The following is a 19,547-nucleotide window of genomic DNA, read 5'->3' on the forward strand; positions in this document are numbered from 1 at the left end:
TGCATTTATAAAAATGTGCAATTTTCGGTGTAAATAGTGTGCAATTTTTGTTATTATTTGTTTGAGTTGTCTCTTTTTTTCATCTTTATTAAGGTTAGTACCAATGCCACTAATTCATTCTTAGAAAACCCCTTTTTGCCAAAATTCTACTAGTATAGAATTATTCCTGCATATTTTTTAAAAAGTGCATTTTCTGAGTAAATTGTGTGAAAATCTTGTCATTATTTTTTTCATTTTTTCTTCTTAAAGTGTAATACTGAAGACATGAATGTATTCTTTTAAAAGAACTTCTCTATGGGTAATACTAATGGAACCAATTCATTCCGTCTTAGAGAACTTTTGTTTTGCAAAATACTCCTCTATTATATGCTTATTCTTACATATTGTAAACAATCATACTAGCAATCTTCCACGCCGAAAAAAAAAACAATCTTCCTTTTTTTTTCTAGCCATGTCTTATCCAGTCAGGCTCAACTCATCTCATCTTACACACGCATAGGACAACTTGTCATGGCACCGCTTGCTTATGAAACAATATGAGATTACAAAATTCAGCAACTCAGCTTTGCTATTAGTTGGTGAAAGGACATGCATACATTGGTCGGTCCACTACTACCCAAGGGAAGCCTCGCTAGTACACAAATCGACTGAAACAAATTGTGGTCAGTTGACTGGCCCAAATATTGTTTTCAGTCAACTGTCATCTAGCCGCTCCAAGAAACATACCTCCTCCCCTGCCTTCGCGTCCCCTTCCCCTTCCATAGGGTGGTATTGTTGTTGGTCATGTTGAGCCTCTGTTGTCACGGCCTCGGCCATGGCCATGCTCATTGTCCTCCTCCGCCAAGTTGCTTTCGCCGCCAATGCCACCGTCCACCTCCACCTATCGCCCCACACCATCGCTCTCCACTGCATCCACCCCTCCCTCTGATCCATATGTCGACGATGCCACATTATTCGGATGCGTCCTGGTCGCCGGAGACAACACCAATGACCACGAGCTCGAGCTCCCTCTGGCCCCAAGTCGATGGAGCAGCGCCTCGCCCCCTCCCGCGGCCGGTCATGACTAGAAGAGAGAGCATCGGGTTGTCGAAGACTTCACCAATGTGCACGCGGTCAAGTTTCATTCGGACGCGAGTCGATGTGGGGAGCCTCACCCCTCCTGCGCCCCCATGCCAACCAACGACGTGCAGCTTGCACACCCCCGAAAGGATGCAGCGTTTGCGCTGCCGCCTTGCTCGAATCATGTCGCCGCTAGCGGCCGAGAGAGAGAAGAGGAAAGAGAGTGGCGCCGGATTGTGGCCTAGGGTTTGTGTAGTGGCTGTGAGGTTATTTATGTTTTCTTTTGTGTGTGTACTGGGACGGGCTTGACCAGATCCCAAATTCAAACGCAGGCCGAATCTTTCGGGCGCTCGGTATTCTGATAGCCACCGGAAAGGCCGGAAAACTGGACGAACTTCGAATTCTCTTCTTCGGCAATAAAATATTGGTCACAGATCGCCGCTACCACCACCGCCGCCGCCGCCTCGCAGCTCAAAACCCTAGTCCTCGTTCCCAAACCCCGGCTAGCGTCCATGGAGAACCCCAGGCCCCTACCCCCTGCCATCACCCCTCCCATGGCCCCCCTCCCCGTCCACCCACCCATCGCCCCCGTCCCCGTCCCCGTCCCACCCCGCGCCCCCGCCTCCACATCCGCCGCTGCCGGAGGCGGGGACGATGACGAGGTCGGCTACGAGGTCTCCGACGACCACCGCGCCGCGCGGAAGCGCCACGAGCGCGCCGTGCAGGAGCTCCTGCAGCGCCGGCGCGCCTACGCCATGGCCGTGCCCACCAACGACTCCGCCGTGCGCGCGCGCCTCCGCCGCCTCGGCGAGCCCATCACGCTCTTCGGCGAGGGCGCGATGGAGCGCCGCGACCGCCTGCGCGCGCTCATGGCCCGCCTCGAGGCCGAGGGCCAGTTCGACCGCCTCCTCCGCGCGCAGGAGGACGAACAGGTAGTCCCGGGCGACGACGACGACGACGAGGGCGCGGAGCAGATCAAGTACCCGTTCTTCACCGAGGGGACCAACCAACTGCTCCAGGCGCGCGTCGACATCGCCATGTACTCACTGCCCCGCGCCAAGGCCAGGGTCGAGAGGGCCAAGCGACGCCTCGCCGACCCCGACGAGGACCCCGAGGCAGAGGCCGCCCTTGTCGTGAAGCAGGCGGCGGATTTCGCGCTTGAGCGCAGCGAGATTGGAGACGACCGCCCGCTCACCGGCTGCTCCTTCTCCCGGGATGCCTCAATGCTCGCCACAAGCTCCTGGAGTGGGATCGTCAAAGTATGGAGCTTGCCACAGATAACCAGAATCGCAACCCTGAAAGGCCATACAGAACGTGCAACTGATGTTGCCTTCTCCCCAGTCGACAACTGCTTAGCGACAGCCTCAGCTGATAAAACTGCCAAATTGTGGAACAGCGATGGGTCACTTCTGATGTCTTTTGATGGCCACCTGGATCGTCTTGCTCGCCTTGCTTTTCATCCATCTGGAAAGTACCTTGGTACAGCTAGCTTTGACAAGACCTGGAGATTGTGGGACATCAACACTGGAACTGAACTTCTACTCCAGGAGGGACATAGCAGAAGTGTATATGGTGTCAGCTTTCACCCGGACGGTTCTTTAGCTGCATCTTGTGGGTTTGATGCGAGTGCTCGAGTTTGGGATCTAAGATCAGGAAGATTGTACTGTACCCTCATTGGACATGTCAAACCTGTCCTAGGAGTCACCTTCTCACCTAATGGTCATCTGGTTGCAACCGTGAGTGAAGACAATTTCTGTCGAATATGGGATTTGAGGACCAGACAAATGTTATATTCTATACCAGCACATAAGAGTCTCATCTCGCATGTGAAATTTGAACCCCAGGAGGGTTATTATTTAGCAACATCTTCCTATGACACTAAAGCAGCGCTATGGTCAACTCGGGATTACAAACCAATTAAAAGCTTGTCAGGCCATGAGTCAAACGTTACTAGTCTGGATATTAGTGGAGATGGACAACAGATTGTGACTGTTTCACTTGATAGAACGATAAAGATCTGGTCATGCAGAGGCAGCGCGCGGGATAATGAGATGGAGCTGGATTAAGCATTGATTCCACCGTTGCTGGAAACAGGTTGTGCTAGTCTGTCCTTTTGCTGATCTGTTGTTCCAAGCTCTTTACATTCGATGATGCTATTTTATTGTGTCTATAATCCTTGGCCTTTGAAATACTAGATTACCCGTTGCGCCAAAATATTTGTATTTGTTATAGTAACTTTAGGTTTAGGGTACGAATTGTAATCCTTATATATGAAAAATTAAGAAAGACTTATGTTTCAAAATATATATTTGAGCTTGCATAATTAGTTACGTCATTCGGGTAACATGCAGCGCCAAATGGCGCAAGGTCCCATTTAAAACCCAGAGTGCTTTGAAAAGGATGGTCTTTCTTGGTAACATTAGGTTTTAGCAACCACTTAGGGCATCAATTGAAACCCTCGGATGAAAAATTAATGAGGATTTCTCTTTGAAAAATATATACTTGAGCGTGCGCAATTTAGAATCGATCACATTTGGAAACATGGGGTTGAAATAGCTGTTAAGATAGTTAATACCTTGCATAAGATAGCATATGATAAGATAGAATCAACGGTACACTTCTTCCATAAGGATTCAGTAAACTTCATTACATGGAAACTAGCCAACAAAATATTTCTTCACCAGGAAGCGTCTTTGATTTGCAGCTCTTTGCCCAGACATCTTTGGTATTGGAAAATGAAGTAGACATTACTTCAGCTGGTGGTATGTTCAGCCTTTTTCTGTTAAATGGAAGAGCTGCCTCCGACGATGCCACTATTTCTCTCAACAAAGCATCCGACAGAAATAACCATAAGAGAAACACAAGCAGTCCATAACTCAAATAAAAAACAAATGGCCCATCTCACTATAAATGTACCACAATGTGCACAATTATTGATGCTTTCAGGCTAACACATGTTCTTCACAGCAATATTGCTTCACAGCGAACTTGGCAGCGCGTATAAACACAGAGTTGCAGACTGGGAGAACTGCAGATCGAAAAGCATATCTGATAGGTATGTTTGCCAGGCATGCCATACATTTTCTATAGTACCTTAGTGGAAATTCCACCAAACATGACTGGAAAAGATTGCCAGTTTTCAGTTAACATTATATCAGTACAGAAGATGCAAGTATTTAGACAAACATAATTGAATGAGCAGCAGTGCACACTGATCTTTAGACGTAACGCCGTACAGAGAAGCTGGATTGATTCATGTAGCAGAAGTTATGTATCAGCTGGAAACAGAAGGGTGGAAATACATAGTGTAATTACCGGAATGGTATAATTTTGATACATCCCACTGTCTCACGTATCATCCTAGCATAGTTGCCAGTCTAGGAATACGTCCTGATCTTGTGTATGTGTTTCTCTAATCGCATGCCCATAGACATGCCTATCCGCCACCTCTTAAATGTTGACAGGGGTTGTATTCATAATCTCATCATCCACAACGTTTTTCCTGAAGGACAAATTAAGTGCAGTCACGTTCCTTTTTTGCTCAGAAAAGGTATTAATATATTCGACTGCAAGTTACCACCACCTGGCCTTTATTTTGGTGCTATTATTCTCATGTGACAGCAATATAGAACAACGTCAGAATCTTGACAGTATATATCTTGACTTAATAGATGTACTCCCTCCTATTCATATTAGTTGACGCACACTTGGTACAACTTTGTATTAAAGTTGTACTAAGTGTGTGTCAATTAATTTGGATCGGAGGGAGTATGACTCTTTCAAACCAAAGATTCCTAGCTGCTTTTCCAAAATATGCTCACTTTCAGTGTAAGTGTTCAATAGGGAATTTATTACTACTGGTGTTGGACTGTCAAACAAAGGAAACCTTAATTACTGTGGTATCTCTCCGTCTGTATTTACTTAGAAAATAATTCCCCTGGAAAAAGTGGGGAATCCATAAACAAAGAGGAATTCATTTCTACATTCTTAATTAACCAATGAACTAAAAATCAAGAGGGGTTGACTGGCTGTACCCGTGCACTAAATTGGCAGCCGGTACGCATGTGTTTCTCTAAACTTTATTTCTATCTTCTGAATAGGAAAACAATTTTGGGTTTAGCTACGATTGTAAAAAACTTGATGGCGAGAACTATGTTGCAACCTTGCAGATCCTATATCCTAATGGTAACCATGGTAAACAGCAACCTAGGCGACAAACAAAGGAGTAGCACCAAGCAGAATGTACCTCTAAGTATGCCCAGGATAAGCTGTTGCCATTGCCATGGAGTTCATCATTGTCCACAACTAGCTCCTCTTGAACCTGTGGTTGAATGACCTCCTGATCCTCCTGCTGGGGCATGGCCCAATAGCTACCTTCATCCCATCCATCATCATCTGGAATGTCATTGTTTAACTGGTTGTCATCTGGTTCAAATCCTTGAAGGTTATCAGCATTTTCAAGCAGAGGATGGGGGCAGGGGCGGCGCCAGCGTGGGGTCGTGTAGGGGCGGCCGCCCCGGGTAAATTTTGGGACCTAGGGTAGCTCCTCTACTACTTTGGTTAGTGGCCGCCATGGAAGATGAGACGTGTTCCCTGTAACCTGTGTGTTCGATCGTGGGATCAGCCGAGGAGGAAGACGAGGAGCGAAATAACGATTCATTTTTGAGATGGGCCAGCTAGTACGTCTTATAAGTTGGTAGTAAAGGCCCAATTAAGCAGGAGCCCATTTTTATGTACAGCTTCAAGCCTTGACGTTCCCCAATTTCTCTAACTTCCCATCACGATCGACGGAGTAAACAAATCTGGGCATTAGGCCATCACGTCTTCCGCCGCCGGCTCGCTGCCTCACCCTGGTGCTGCCCAAGCCCGATAGATGGTGCTTAATGGAGATCTGAGAGCCGGGTCGCCGCCTTGCCGTTCCCAATTTCTGGCAACTTCGCCACTGGAATAGCCATGCGCCGCGCTTACAAGTACAAGCAAGCAGCCATGGAGGACACAAACAGCAGGTTCTTCTGCTCTCCCCCAATCTTCTTTTCTTATCTTTTGTTGGTATAAGTGTCATATTATGCTAAGATTTATATTTTATTTTTTGTGCATTTTTTTGAACAATCTGTGCATGTTTTAGGTACCTGGACTTGAAGATTGGACATTTTGGGATGAAGAACGAAAGATTCAATCAGCGGGAGCACAAGTTAAGCCTTATAATTGTTTTGGTTGTTTTTAATGCTTTTTTACCTAGTTCTTGAGATTGAAACTACTTTGAACAATTGTTTGTGTTGATTGTCTTATCTGTATGCATACTACTTGCTAAATTTATGGTGTTGATTGTCTTGTTTGATACCATCATGGATTCGGATTTTGTTTACTTTAAAAGTCTGCCCCGGGTAACTTCAAATCCTGGATCCGCCACTGGATGGGGGTCTACACCAGGTGGAGGGAACGGGTCCTCATCAGCTGGCCCTCGCCCAAGCATGTTCTCAAGAAGCAATTCCATAGAGCATGACCAGGTATCCTCTTCAAAATCCTCTCCCTCACACCATATTAAGCTCTTGGGGATGCTGCCAAGATCAGTTACTTTAGCATTAACTAAAACCCCTCCTCTCCTAGTTTCATCCTTCTCCCACATCATCAACCTACCAAACTTGCTGATCGCATGCGTCAGATCTTCAGTGGTCCAAAAATCAAAAGGGACTCCAGTCAGCAGCAACCAAACATCTCTGTTAAAATAGGTGCGTCTCCAATTTCTCTCCTCATTGTGTTTGACAAAAGTAAGGAATATATCTCCAAATGCATGCGGATTGTCTCTTATTAACCTATCTCTGTCCCGAACCCGCGCAAACCGCACATACGCTTCTCCAAAAGGGCACTCTTGCCCATCTCTCACCTCAGCATGAACAGAAAGGGGGAAATCTTCAACTACTTCTCTGACATTCTGAAAAATACCTCAGCTGGCCCAGTCTTGTGCATGAAGATAAGTTGGAGTTCATTGATTGGTTTGCTAATATCCATATGCCAAATGAAGTAGACTGGATGATCATAGGAGATTTCAGCTTCATTAGAAGCCCATCTGATAGAAACAGAGCTGGGGGAGATGCCAATGAGATGCTTCTTTTTAATGAGGCCATTAGCAAATTAGGTTTTGTTGAGTTGCCCCTAAAAGGCAGACAATTTAGTTGGTCTAATATGCAACTCGGCCCTCTTTCGGAAAAGTTGGACTGGTTCTTCACCTCTGCAGCTTGGCTTACCTCTTATCCTGACTCTGTGGTGCTACCCCTTGCTAGACCAATTTCTGATCACCTGCCTTGTATGATCAAAATAGGGACTTCCATTGCTAAATCAAACATTTTCAGGTTTGAAAATTTCTGGCTTCACCACAACACTTTCAAAGAGATGGTGGCCAATGCTTGCACATACCTGTGGGTTACACCGACTTTGCTAAGAAAATTACTACTAAATTTAAGAATTTGGGAACGGCTATTAAGTTATGGGCAAAACAATTGTTAGATCTTAAAAAGCAAATTGCCACCTTGAATGACTGGATTGGATTATTTGATACTTTTGAGGAGTTCAGAGAGTCAAGTCTTTGCGAATGGAATTGCAGATCTATTTTGTTAAAGAAGAATTACTTGTGGTCCTTAAGAACCAAATGATTTATTGGAAGCAAAGAGGGAGAATCAAAGGGGTTAAATTTGGAGATGAGAACACAATTTTTTTTCACACAAAAGCAACCATAAACCTTAGAAACAATCACATTGCTATTCTTCAGAACGATGACAAGGTGAAGATTACTGATCATGATGGAAAATCAGCTATTTTGTGGAATGCTTTCAAGCAAAGATTGGGCATGACTGAAGAAACTACTATGCATTTTGATCTCCGGGATATTTTACATCAACAACTTGACCATGCCCTCTTTGAAAGTTTGGAAACTCCTTTTACTGATCAGGAGATAAATGATGTAGTTAAGGAACTACCCAATGACAAATCTCCTGGTCCTGATGGTTTCAATAATGAGTTCTACAAAGCTTGTTGGGGTATCATTGGTCCAGACATCAGGCAACTAGTTCATGATTTCCATGCAGGGAACATCAATTTGGAAAGCATTAATTCCTCATACATCACTCTCATTCCAAAGGTGGATTGCCCCATATCACCAAATGACCTATATCCTTGCTAAATAGTTGCCTCAAAATCATCACCAAGCTATTGGCAAACAGGTTACAAAAAATCATCTTGAAGATTGTGCACATTAATCAATATGGGTTTCTCAAGGACAGAGCAACCCAAGATTGCTTGGGTTGGGCATATGGATACCTGCACCAGTGCCATGCCTCTAAAGAGCAAGTGGTTGTGTTAAAATTGGATTTTGAAAAGGCTTTTGACAAAATTGAACACCAAGCAATTTTGGAAATTCTCAAGGCTAAAGGATTTGGTAGTAAATGGATTCACTGGATGAAAGTGCTATTTAATTATGCCTCATCTTCTGTGATACTCAATGGAGTGCCAGGAAAGGAATTTTATTGTAAGAGAGGGGTCAGGCAAGGTGATCCCCTCTCCTCTCTACTGTTTGTCCTTGCTGTAGACCTACTTCAATCCATCCTAAACAAAGCAATGAGCAGAAAGTTAGTTATACCCCCTTTAAATGTGGGTAGCTGTCCTGATTTCCCTGTTGTGCAATATGCTGATGATACCCTGATCATTATGAAGACAAACCCAGTTCATTTGTTCAATCTCAAGGCTTTGCTCAATACTTTTGCTACTGCTACAGGTCTCAAGGTAAATTATCACAAATCAAATTTGATTCCTATCAACTTATCTGAAGACAGATCTGACATCATGATTAACACCTTGGGATGCAAAAGAGGTTATTTTCCATTCACATATCTTGGATTGCCACTTGGACTAGTTAAACCCACTTGGTGCAGAGAATTGCAAAAAAACTAATGGGACTGGCAACATTCATGACACAAGCTGGGAGACTGTTACTGGTCAAATCTATTCTTGCATCTTTACCAATCTTTTTCATGTGTTGCTTGGATATACCACAGACCATCAAAAAACAAATTGCAAAATATCTTAGACACTCTCTCTGGAGAGGATCAGACATGGAAGATCACATGCCAGCAATGGTTGCTTGGAGTGTGGTGTCTAGACCTAAAAATCAAGGAGGCCTGGGAATTTGCAACTTAAGTGTGCAAAACAATGCTCTTCTGCTGAAAAACTTGCACAAATTCTTTAACAGTCACAACATTCCATGGGTAAATTTGTTTTTTGGGAAATTTATTACAGTAATGGCATGTTGCCTGGTCAGAACATGGTTGGATCTTTTTGGTGGAAGACAAATTTGAAACTGCTTGACTTATTCAAATCCATGGCCATATGCAGTATTGGTGATGGGAAGTCTGCTCTATTCTGGACTGATCAATGGCACTCTACATGTCTATTTCAATGCCTGCCTCACTTATCCTCTTTTACAAAGAATACTCTATTATCAGTTCAGGAAGCTACCAACTTGGAATATTTGGAAGACCTGTTTCACCTCCCCCTGTCTACACAAGCTTATGAGGAATTCCAGCAACTTGAGATCATCTGTGAGGAGGTTAGATCATCTGAATACAGGGATTGTAATGACACCTGGAGCTATTTATGGGGGTCTGCTAATTTCTCTTCTTCAAAAGCATATACCTGCATGATTGGAGTTAAAATTGTACCACCTCACTTCCAGTGGGTTTGGAACACATCATGTCAACCCAAGCACAAAGTTTTTTCTGGATGGTGCTTAACCTACTCAGAAGAAAAACATTTCATTTGGACACATACAACTGTGTTGTGATGGATTGTCAACAGGAAGAAACCTTACACCTATTCTGGGGATGCCCTTTTGCTGCTTTTTGTTGGAACTTTGTTTGCCCCAACAAAAATGTAGCTCTGTCAGTCTTACAGACCATTGAAGATATGAAGCAGAGTCTGGCCTTGCCTTTTGCTATGGACATTATTATTTTGGCTTCTTGGGCCATCTGGATAACTAGAAACAACAGGATATTCCCAAATCCCCCCTTCATTTCAAAGATGAAAGGACACCTACTTCATGGAGCTCAATTTGTTAAAATTCAGAATGAAGAAGTACTCCACTTTGTATCAATCATGGCTGGACTCTGTATTGTAATTTTCTTGGTTTTTCTTTTCTTTTCTTTTACTTCTCTCTGTTTGGCCTTTTTAGATAGCTTTTATTTTATTTTATTTTAGGTTCTATTTTTGTTCTGTTGGCTTACCTCAAGCCTGTAAGACCTGCCCCTTTGGGGCCTTTCAGGGATTTTCCCTACTGTGTACAGTCAAAAAAAAAAAGAATGTACCTCAACCGCAGCAGAGGCTGATGAACAGAGAAAACAACCGCCACACAGGTACATGTTATTTCCTTGTTTATAGTTGCTACATCACCTGCAAGATAACCATTAAAAGCTGCAACCACAGTAAAACACCTTGCAGATTCAGTATTTCACAATTCGTCAAAACTATCAAAGTTTTAAATACAATCTCTCCTTGACCCATTGCATGGCTACTGCCAGTGCCAAACTATCAAAGTGCCTTTTCAGCTCCGCAACATAAAGAAATTCATTTACCCCAAACACCTAGATTCACAATACAGCAACACCAATGGACCAACTGAGTGGTGTCACCAGCAACGTAACCTACAGTCCAAAAAGTAAAATCTGATGCCTCCAGCTAGATTGCTGAACAAACAAACTACTTGATTCTAATGAATAATGACTGGGTGCATCCTAAGCTCATACAGCATGATTTATGAACATAGTTTTTTTTTCAAAGCATATATATGAAATAAATTAATTAACTAATTTGACCAACCGCTGTCGCCATCTTCTGAACTTAATCACAGGAAATGGCTGCATAGAGCAAAAATCCAAATCACATCAGTGAAGAAAAGCTATTTCTATGAGGCACAGTAGAAGTGGTTAGGAGAGGAAGCTGCAGTATCCTCGTCCCTTGTTGCCTGAGAATAATAGAAGATCAATTATATATATAGAAACTCTATTAGTGACCCAGTTATTCTTCACTCTGATCGATCGACGGGATGAGGGGCTGGCTCAACCAATCCTCCACAGATGTTATGTTAGTTAATTGCTATTGAATATTCCTATTTGGTTGGACAGGATACTGCAGACTGGCTTCTGCAAACATCCAGAGTTAGTCCATGTAATTCTTTAAATTTATTACATAAGTAGTCGTTTCTGCCAACCAAGTGCCAACAAAATATGGCATCCATTTTTTTTTTGCATGATTTGTAACCGCACTCGGTTGGTCTGCTATGTGTTATCATTGTTGTGAAACCAGCTAGTAATGAAAATATCGCTTGCCTATTTTGTTAGATTGACCCAGCCAATTGTAAGAGCATCACTTCCGGATTTGGTGTTTTCCTGAAAGAGCAAAGGGGCAAAGGATTTCTTCAGTATTGCACAAGACTTTGATCTATCTGGCTGGTTCTGCTTCAGCTGAGGCTATCGCCGATGTTGCCCTCTGCTCTATGGAGCCATGGAGGTTGTGAAGGTCCGTGTTCAGACACAACTTGCCTTTGCAAGAGGTTTATCTGATGGGCTCCGTAAGTTTGTGAAGGCTGAAGGATATGCTGGGTAAGTTGAGGCAAGTGACTGAAATATTGAAATTTATTGTTCTCTGTAACTGTAATCTCGCTCTTCATAAACAACTCTCCTTATGCAGCTTGTACAAGCGAATTGTTCCGCTCTAGGGCCGACAAATTACTGTTGCTTAACTTGTAGCCCCAGGGATAGAGTGTTGCTTCCGTGTGCTGAGTTCAAACCTGTACGATGAACACCAAGTTCAAACCTGTACGATGGCAGTGAAGTCGCGCCACCGAATCTCTTTGCATCCTGATGTAATTAGTTCGTTAAGTATTCAATTCTATAGCAGTAATTATTTCTGAATTTCTCCTGCTGCTGGTTACCGAGTTCCAAGTGACATTCAGTGTTCTCTAAAGGAATTTTTTTGTACTACTAGTAAAAATGATTTTTATTACATGAGATATTTTCCAGAACCATCAGTTACTCTTCAACGTGGAATCTATTCATTATATGGATTTGTTATTCCTGGGCCATGTCGTTGATTATATGATTTTATGTTTTTCCACTATTGGGAAACTGCAATCGCAAGTGTAGTGGGTGGCGGTGGCAGTTATGTTTTGCCAGTATTGGGGAATTGTAAGCGTGAGTGTTGGTGTTATGTGGATACTTTCATTGAATTATTATTATATTCTTAACATGCAGATCATTGGCCCATTGTATTAGTGGTATTGGATGAACATGCAAAATAATACTCTTATAAACAAATATAATGGTTTTAGATCATTAGGTAGTGATCTAAAATGTCGTTTCTAAATATAAGTCTTTTTAGAGCCATATGTAGTGCATATTGAAATCTCTAAAAAGAAAAAGACTTATATTTAGGAAAGGAGGGAGTATTTGCTTATAGAGGGAGTAGCTGATAAGGAGGAGGGAGAACACTTCGGGTGTGAGCCAGATTCTTTTTTAGTGGCACGATTCATGTTAAAGTAATATTTGAGGGCTAAACTGGAAATATGTCAAAGTGATAAAGCAAAGTTACGAATGAAATAATGTTCTTACGTTAATGGAGAACCCCTCCGCGTGTGGAGGCCGAAACAGGCTTGCGCCCCGCACCCCGCTATATTAATATAGCAACTGGGGCACCAACAACACAACCGCACATAAAAGGAAACAACTCACATCTAGGGTTCCTAGCGCCGCCGCCGGCTCCCCCATCCAGCACGTAGCCGCCGCTGCCGCGGCCGGAGTCCGCCGTCGCGGCCAGCCCCTTCGCCCCCTTCCCGACCCCTTCCTCCCCCTCCCTGCGCCGCAAGCGGCGACCGAGGCGACGCTGCTCGCCATGCCCCTAGCGTCCATCCTCCCCGCCCCTCCCTGCCGCCGCCCGGGCGGTGTCGGCGGCGTCGGGATCTCCCTTCCCCGCGTGTCCTGGCCTCCCACTCGAGGGTGAGTCTGGATGGCGGTGCTACTTGGACGGCAGGCGGTCCGGCGATCCCCGGGTTGCTAGTCCGCGGTGGTGCTGCCCCTTGGCGGCGAGGTAGTGGCCGCCGGTGAGCTGGTCCGACGCGTCGCCCCTGACCCAGATCTGGGCCCTTGGGCCCCATCTGGGTTATAGGCGGACCGGTTCGGTAGTGGCTGCCAGTGAGCTGGTTCGGCGCGTCGCCCCCAGCCCAGATCTGGGCCCTTGGCCCCATCTGGGTTATAGGCGGGCCGATTCGGTAGTGGCCGCCGGTGAGCTGGTCTGACACGTCGCCCCCGGCCCAGATCTAGGCCCTTGGGCCCCATCTGGGTTATAGGCGGGCCGGTTCGGTGGTGGCCGCCGGTGAGCTGGTCCGACGCGTCGCCCCAGATCTGGGCCCTTGGGCCCCATCTGGGTTATAGGCGGGCCGGTTCAGTGGTGGCCGCCGGTGAGCTGGTCCGACGCGTCGCCCCCGACCCAAATCTGGGCCCTTGGGCCCCATCTGGGTTATAGGCGGGCCGGTTCAGTGGTGGCCGCCGGTGAGCTGGTCCGACGTGTCGCCCCCGACCTAGATCTAGGCCCTTGGGCCCCATCTGGGTTATAGGCGGGCCGGTTCGGTCCTCCTGCATCGCGGTGGCGGGGCTTCACAGGCCCCTCCGAGGCTTGGTCGGACCTGCAGGCCCGGTATGCTTCTGCTGCTTCTGGTTTCCAGCAAAGGTGCGTCCCTTTTTTTCAAGCATTGCATATAAGTCCCTTTTTTTCAAGCATTGCATATAAGTCCCTTTTTTTCAAGCATTGCATATAAGTCCCTTTTTTTCAAGCATTGCATATAAGTCCCTTTTTTTCAAGCATGGCTGACGGTAAACCAACAGGAATTATTTTCCTGGCGGTTTTTCCTGTCGGCCATGCCCAGGAAAAACTTAGATCCGTCAGGTTTAGAAATCAGCTTATTGTGATGGTTCCCGTCAGGAAAAAGACACCAGGAAAACAATATTTCATTTATTGCGATTAACCATGCATTTAATCAGTATAATTTCTGGTAAATAGATACTAAGAAAATTGTCCATATCATATATCAATGGCAACCAAGCATCCAAAAAAACAATCTATAGACGTCACATAAAGTTGAGTCCATATATAGACTTGACCAAGAGTTGCATACAACAGTGCTACATACATACTGGCCACCACCACTCTAATTATCATATCCATCACAGTGCACAAAACACTGCAGTGATATCAAACTACATGGATAGAAAGCCTCCTAGGTTAATGAGGACATCACTTTAGAAAAGTGAATGCAACAAAAGGATAAGCTGCTAAGTTTGGCCCGGAGCATATGGTACTACTACACACATATCCAGAATACCATAAAGACCATTAATCATCAATTGCCATGCAAGTGACTAGTGAGATCCTCCTCAGGAGACACCATCAGGATTGAAGCCACAATTGTTATCGGTACCACCAATGTTCTCCTCATCATTGCCGCTGTCATTGTTGCAATGGTCGACATCATGGTCGATAGGGCCATCCTCTGAACTAACATGAGATGAATCCGTGTTTACCTACAAAGTCATACACAACATTAATGAGAACAGGCACATAAGAACACATGATTTGAAGCTATTTCAGTAATCTCCAACCATTTTATAACAGGTTTATGAAGCTATCAGGTCTTGCTTCCAAAGTAACCAGATTTGCAATATTACAATTAATTCCAATAGTAGCAAGGTGCACTTAGTTCTGTTTACATCTCTGCCTTCTGTTGTGCTCCAGGTTTCATAAATCATTATCTAAAATTCGTAAGATCTCATAATCACATACACCAACAAACATAGTAAGATATACAAGGTGTACTATCAGCAGAAAAGAAACATGGCTGAGCTTGCTGAAAAACGACTAAATTAAAAGGATAACTTACCGCAAAAGAATTACAAATTCCTAACCATGATATAAAAAGGAAAAACAAATCTGCAACTTACTTAGCACGCTGATACATGTTCATACAAAAGAAACAACTAGAAATACTTCTAGCTTGAACCAACAAGACAAGCTCTAGCTAATCAGAACTTCAAGAAAGGAAGCTATAAATGATAGTCACATCAAACTTGCCTAAGTACCAAAGGGACGAGCAAAAGGTTACAGTAGAATATTGTGTGGACAGCTATGTTTTTAAGGCGGTAAAGCGTCATAAGGCGGAGGAGGGCCGCTCTGACGCCTAAGCGCCAAGGCGAGGCGGTAAGGCGAGGCAAGGCGACGCCTTAAACATTGCAGGAAAAGAGTCATCAATAGGTCTGCACATATTAATACTAGAAAAAGAGCAATGGCTGAGAGATGGGCCACTACTTATGCACCTCCCAGTGGCCCAAAAGCCCATCTAGTGGCCATATACACCCCGTGACCTAATTCCACTATCTCCTTCCCTTCTTTCCCACCACAGCCGCCACGAAGCCACACCCTTCTGGTCCTCCCTCCCTCCTCCAGTCCCCTCTCCTCTTCATGGCCCCACCCTTCTCCCTCACAGCAGCAAGCCCCAGGAGCTCCCAGTCCTCCCTCCTCTTCATGGTGCCGGGAGACAGCGGGGCCGTCATCTCCAAGCCCCAGGAGCAGCCAGAACTAGGGCAGCCACAGCCGTACACTTCATGTCTGTCTAAGGCGGGGTAGACGCCTTGCCATCCTGGGGCGCCTTGACGCTTAGGCGACGCTTAGGCGACGCCTTAAAAACATAGGTGGACAGATGCAAGGTTCCTAGGCAATTCGCAAGCAAGAGGTTTTACTAGCAATAAGTTTCAGAAGTAGGCATTGAACAAGAAGTAAAGTTTCACTAGCAATCAGAGAATCAGCAAGCATAGGATGTACAAGCTAACACAAAAAAGGGGAAAGAGATGAAACATACAAGGCGCTTTTGTGCTTTCTGGCTACTGATTGCACCATTATTGCCACTTTCGTCGAGGTCTTTCATACCAGATTTCATCACAGCATATGTGTTTATTATGGTGGCCTTCTCAGCACTGACGGAGCTAGGCAGGATCTTCAGGGGGGGCCAAACAGAAATACTACATGTTTGGGGGGGCCAAAGTGTATACTTTTTCTAATCCAAGCATCCCTTAAAAAATTTCCTTCCTATTCTTTGTCAAGGCTGGGGGGGGCCATGGCCCCTGTAAGCTACAACGTAGCTCCGCCACTGCTTCTCAGGTCCAAAGTATATTCCTACAAGTGCAAACAGATAGTTATAAGTGAAAGCATGTTGCAGCCACTAAAGATAAATTGTAGTGAGATCCTCAAAAAGCATCTGCCAAGAATGCATTTTATCATGGATTATACAGCAAAGTATATTTATTTGAATTTCGCATGGATTATAGTAAAGCATATTTATCATTACCATGAACATTTGGTACTTTGGGATATGATACCATTACCAATTGAGTTACCATCAGCTTTGCAATGGAATCTAGTGTAGTGAAGTGAGGCGGTCATCCTGCATGATTATGTCTGGATATTAGATCCGATGTGCCAATAGTATATACAAATAACTCCTGACTGTAAACATAATAGGATTAACATAGAACAGGACATTAAACTGTAATTCAATCATGAAGTCATGATCAAATGCACATACCCAACATTGAGAAAATATCCAGACCTCATCACCAGTGAACCGAGAAAAATTGCCTGCTATTCATTGATGCAATAGGAGAAAGAACACAGAAAAAGCAAGTGACCAAGCTACATGTTGTTGCATAAGCCTGGGTCAAATACAATACACTATCAAGCCAATATAAACACTAGCACTGACATTTGTATGCGAGAAATCAGTTCAGAAAGCATGTACCTTTCTTTTCTTCACTTGGATCTTAAGGTTTCTCTCACTATGGAGAAGCTGTACGGTAGAGAAGAGGTGCAGAGTTCCGAGCGACCAAGAGAGTTTCTTAATTCTCAGAGAGTTCCTGAAAGCACATAGTAAGTAACGGAACAAATTATATGGAGAAGAACATTTTCCAGTTTTTCAATGACATCAACAAATGGAAGTGCTAATAGCACACCTAAAAGTAGCTCCTAAAATTTTCTAGATAGGAGAAAGAAGAAAGCTCTTTATTGAAAATGAAAACTGAATAAATCAACACACTACAAACAAATGCAAATGGCGCTTATTTGTCACTCATATGGCAAAATCTTTCGGTCGCTTAGCCAAGAAAAAAGAAAATCGAGATCCTGTTGTCCCGAGACCATTATTCTTATACATAATTTGTATGAACAACTTCAGAATCTTTTTTTTTTTTTGCGTGGGTGAACAACTCAAGATCCTAGTTGAGACTTACCACGGTCTTGGAGAAAAGGAGGAGGAGGTCACATCGGAAGAGGAGGCGGCGGCGGCTTGCTGGATTTGCGACCAGAGACTCCCCAGATCTGCAGTAGGAAGCACGAGGCGCCGGCAACGCGTAGCGGACGACCCTATTAGAGTGCGGTGGAGGGTGTGAGCCGAGGGAGGTGGGATGCGGCGGCGGACGCTAGTGAAGGCAGAACGGCGGTAGAGGATGTCAGGACGGGACACGGGAGACGGATGGGCGTGGCGGACGCATGTGGACGAGATGAGATACGGGCGGTAGTGGAGGTCGGAGGCGGGCGGCGCTAGAACGAGTTATTTGTGGAGGAGAAGCATGGAAGTACCTACAGTAAAATAGGTTATTCTCGTGAGGGTCAAATTTTGCCCGCCAGGAATATTCGAATTCCTGTGGGGAGCTTCGGGCCTCACGGGAAAATTAAGCCACTCACAGCAAAAAGTCAAGTTTCTGGTAGTAAGGCCATGGTGGCGCATGCTGATTGATGGTGTGTGTGGGAGGGAGGGCTTCGAAACGTCTGAGGGTGGGGTGAGAGTCGGGAGAAATCCGTGTGAGGTTCGACACCGACGCGGGGACGTGTTCGGGCGCCATCATCCCTTCCTAAAGGGCGTCGGTTTTTACACCCACCCAACTCCCTCGGCGTATCGGGGGAAACCCCCGGACTTGCCCGGGCAGCAACAATGTCGCTATCGCTTCCCCTTCTGAGGGTGTTGCTTGTTTCGCAGCGGTTCAAAGCACTGGGAGCATGGTGAGACAACTTCGGCGGGCGCAGCGGTTGCGTGTCTTTTTCATCTTGTTGATCCGCCGTTTTGTCGACGTTGTTTCCTTTCCCGCGTGTGGAGGCAGCCGCCATTGGCCGCCGCCGGGATGCGTCGCGCGTCGGGGTTGCCGCGCCAGGGCCGGGAGATGAGGAGCTGCAACCCCGCCTTTGTGCCTGTCGTGGCGCCGCCTTAATTTATTCGGAGGCCGATAGTCGTGGTCGCGCTAGGAGCATCATCGGGCCGAGGGCTGCCGCGTGACGCAGTGGCCACGCCATCGCCTCGCCGTGTGCATGCATTGTGTGGCGCCTCCGTGTGGGCCGGGGAACAGCGCCACGGTGGAGGACGCAGCGACGGATTACGAATTTGTCATCAAGCATCTGGTCAAGATCCGCACCGTAGGAGTCTCAGATAGCACCGACTACCCCAAGTTTGATCTCGTCCTCCTTAGCACGGGCTCCGACGGACATGTGGACTCATTGTTCCCTAACCACGAAGCCATGGAGCTGAAGGACGACTGGGTCACCTACATCACAGACTCCCCGTAGCCTCCACCCGAGAGAATCACCTTCACCCTCCCTGTAACAAACTCGACATCAAACATAGCGATCCAAGCGACGGGCGTCGGCAAGGCAAACGGCGTGCATCTGGCCGTGCCTGACAGCAGCGACGGTCCAGACGCCCCCGTGCCCCTGCCTGCCAGGACGGTCCAGCCAACGCACGAGAAGCCGGTGTGATTTTTGCACAAGGCGGCTGCCTCATCACTCGAGGCGCTGTCTGACGATGCCTACGAGCAACAACATCGTGAGTACTAGTAGCTAACTGAGAACAAAGCGGAGATTCCTTTGCTGTGAAAAATGAAGGCGTGTAGGTACTTAGGTGGGTGGATCATATGATGGGAGAAGGTTTGCTTGGTTCGACGCCTTTAGTCCTCTCCGTGATAGTCCGACGCATGGTTCGTTCCATGAAATCGGAAGGGCCGTCAGTTTTGGCGGACGACGTAGATGGTTTTGTTCGGCATTGATGTTTATGCGCGAGTCGTGGCCTCGGAGACGAGAACATTGAGACCTGAATTGTGGCCAGTTTTTATGGTATTGTGAACTCTATTCTATCTGGCAAATATTAGATTCTTCTGCAGGCATGTTTTTCTTTGTATGTGGCCGATCCCTTTGCGTTGTTTGGAGCACCACCTAGAACCAGGGCTATAGATTCGTCTGGTTTTACTTGATGTGGGTTCTGTGTTTTTCTGCCGTGACATTTCTCGTGATTTCTTGTGTTTGTCAGATGGAATTTGGTTCCATGTATTTTTGGTGAATTGCTGTCCAAAAAGGTTATG

General features: G+C 45.7%; 2 protein-coding genes and 1 pseudogene across 20 annotated transcripts; 2 read left to right on the forward strand and 1 right to left on the reverse strand.

Annotated features, from left to right (window-relative positions):
* Positions 1 to 1,434: 1,434 nt before the first annotated feature.
* Positions 1,435 to 12,130, forward strand: LOC125536245 (U4/U6 small nuclear ribonucleoprotein PRP4-like protein). 15 transcript variants are annotated; one of them, XR_007294943.1, is made up of 6 exons: positions 1,436 to 3,153; positions 4,027 to 4,114; positions 5,799 to 6,065; positions 6,185 to 10,460; positions 11,445 to 11,705; positions 11,794 to 12,130. XR_007294943.1 is itself a non-coding variant. In XM_048699431.1 (2 exons), exon 1 carries the CDS (start codon positions 1,572 to 1,574, stop codon positions 3,123 to 3,125), a length of 1,554 nt encoding a protein of 517 aa, XP_048555388.1. In that variant the 5' UTR covers positions 1,435 to 1,571; the 3' UTR covers positions 3,126 to 3,153; positions 3,764 to 4,020. The 15 variants fall into 15 exon arrangements, 1 of the variants encoding a protein (XP_048555388.1); XR_007294947.1 differs by lacking the exon at positions 5,799 to 6,065 and having other exon boundaries at positions 6,185 to 6,250; positions 6,434 to 10,460; XR_007294940.1 differs by having other exon boundaries at positions 1,437 to 3,153; positions 4,027 to 6,065; positions 6,185 to 6,566; positions 6,667 to 10,460.
* A 2,095-nt stretch (positions 12,131 to 14,225) lies between these two features.
* Positions 14,226 to 17,736, reverse strand: LOC125536248. Of its 5 annotated transcripts, none has more exons than XM_048699433.1 (7): positions 17,433 to 17,736; positions 16,946 to 17,060; positions 16,733 to 16,839; positions 16,533 to 16,591; positions 16,309 to 16,323; positions 16,010 to 16,122; positions 14,226 to 14,678 (listed from the first exon to the last, which is right to left on the reverse strand). In XM_048699433.1, exons 3-7 carry the CDS (start codon positions 16,759 to 16,761, stop codon positions 14,532 to 14,534), a joined length of 363 nt encoding a protein of 120 aa, XP_048555390.1. In that variant the 5' UTR covers positions 16,762 to 16,839; positions 16,946 to 17,060; positions 17,433 to 17,736; the 3' UTR covers positions 14,226 to 14,531. The 5 variants fall into 5 exon arrangements, with proteins under 5 accessions (XP_048555390.1, XP_048555389.1, XP_048555391.1 ...); XM_048699432.1 differs by having other exon boundaries at positions 16,733 to 16,859; XM_048699434.1 differs by lacking the exon at positions 16,733 to 16,839.
* A 200-nt stretch (positions 17,737 to 17,936) lies between these two features.
* LOC125536246 lies at positions 17,937 to 19,038 on the forward strand (annotated as a pseudogene).
* Positions 19,039 to 19,547: the final 509 nt, after the last annotated feature.

Source organism: Triticum urartu, chromosome 2 (assembly GCF_003073215.2).
Source record: "Triticum urartu cultivar G1812 chromosome 2, Tu2.1, whole genome shotgun sequence".
Lineage (NCBI taxonomy): Eukaryota > Viridiplantae > Streptophyta > Magnoliopsida > Poales > Poaceae > Triticum > Triticum urartu.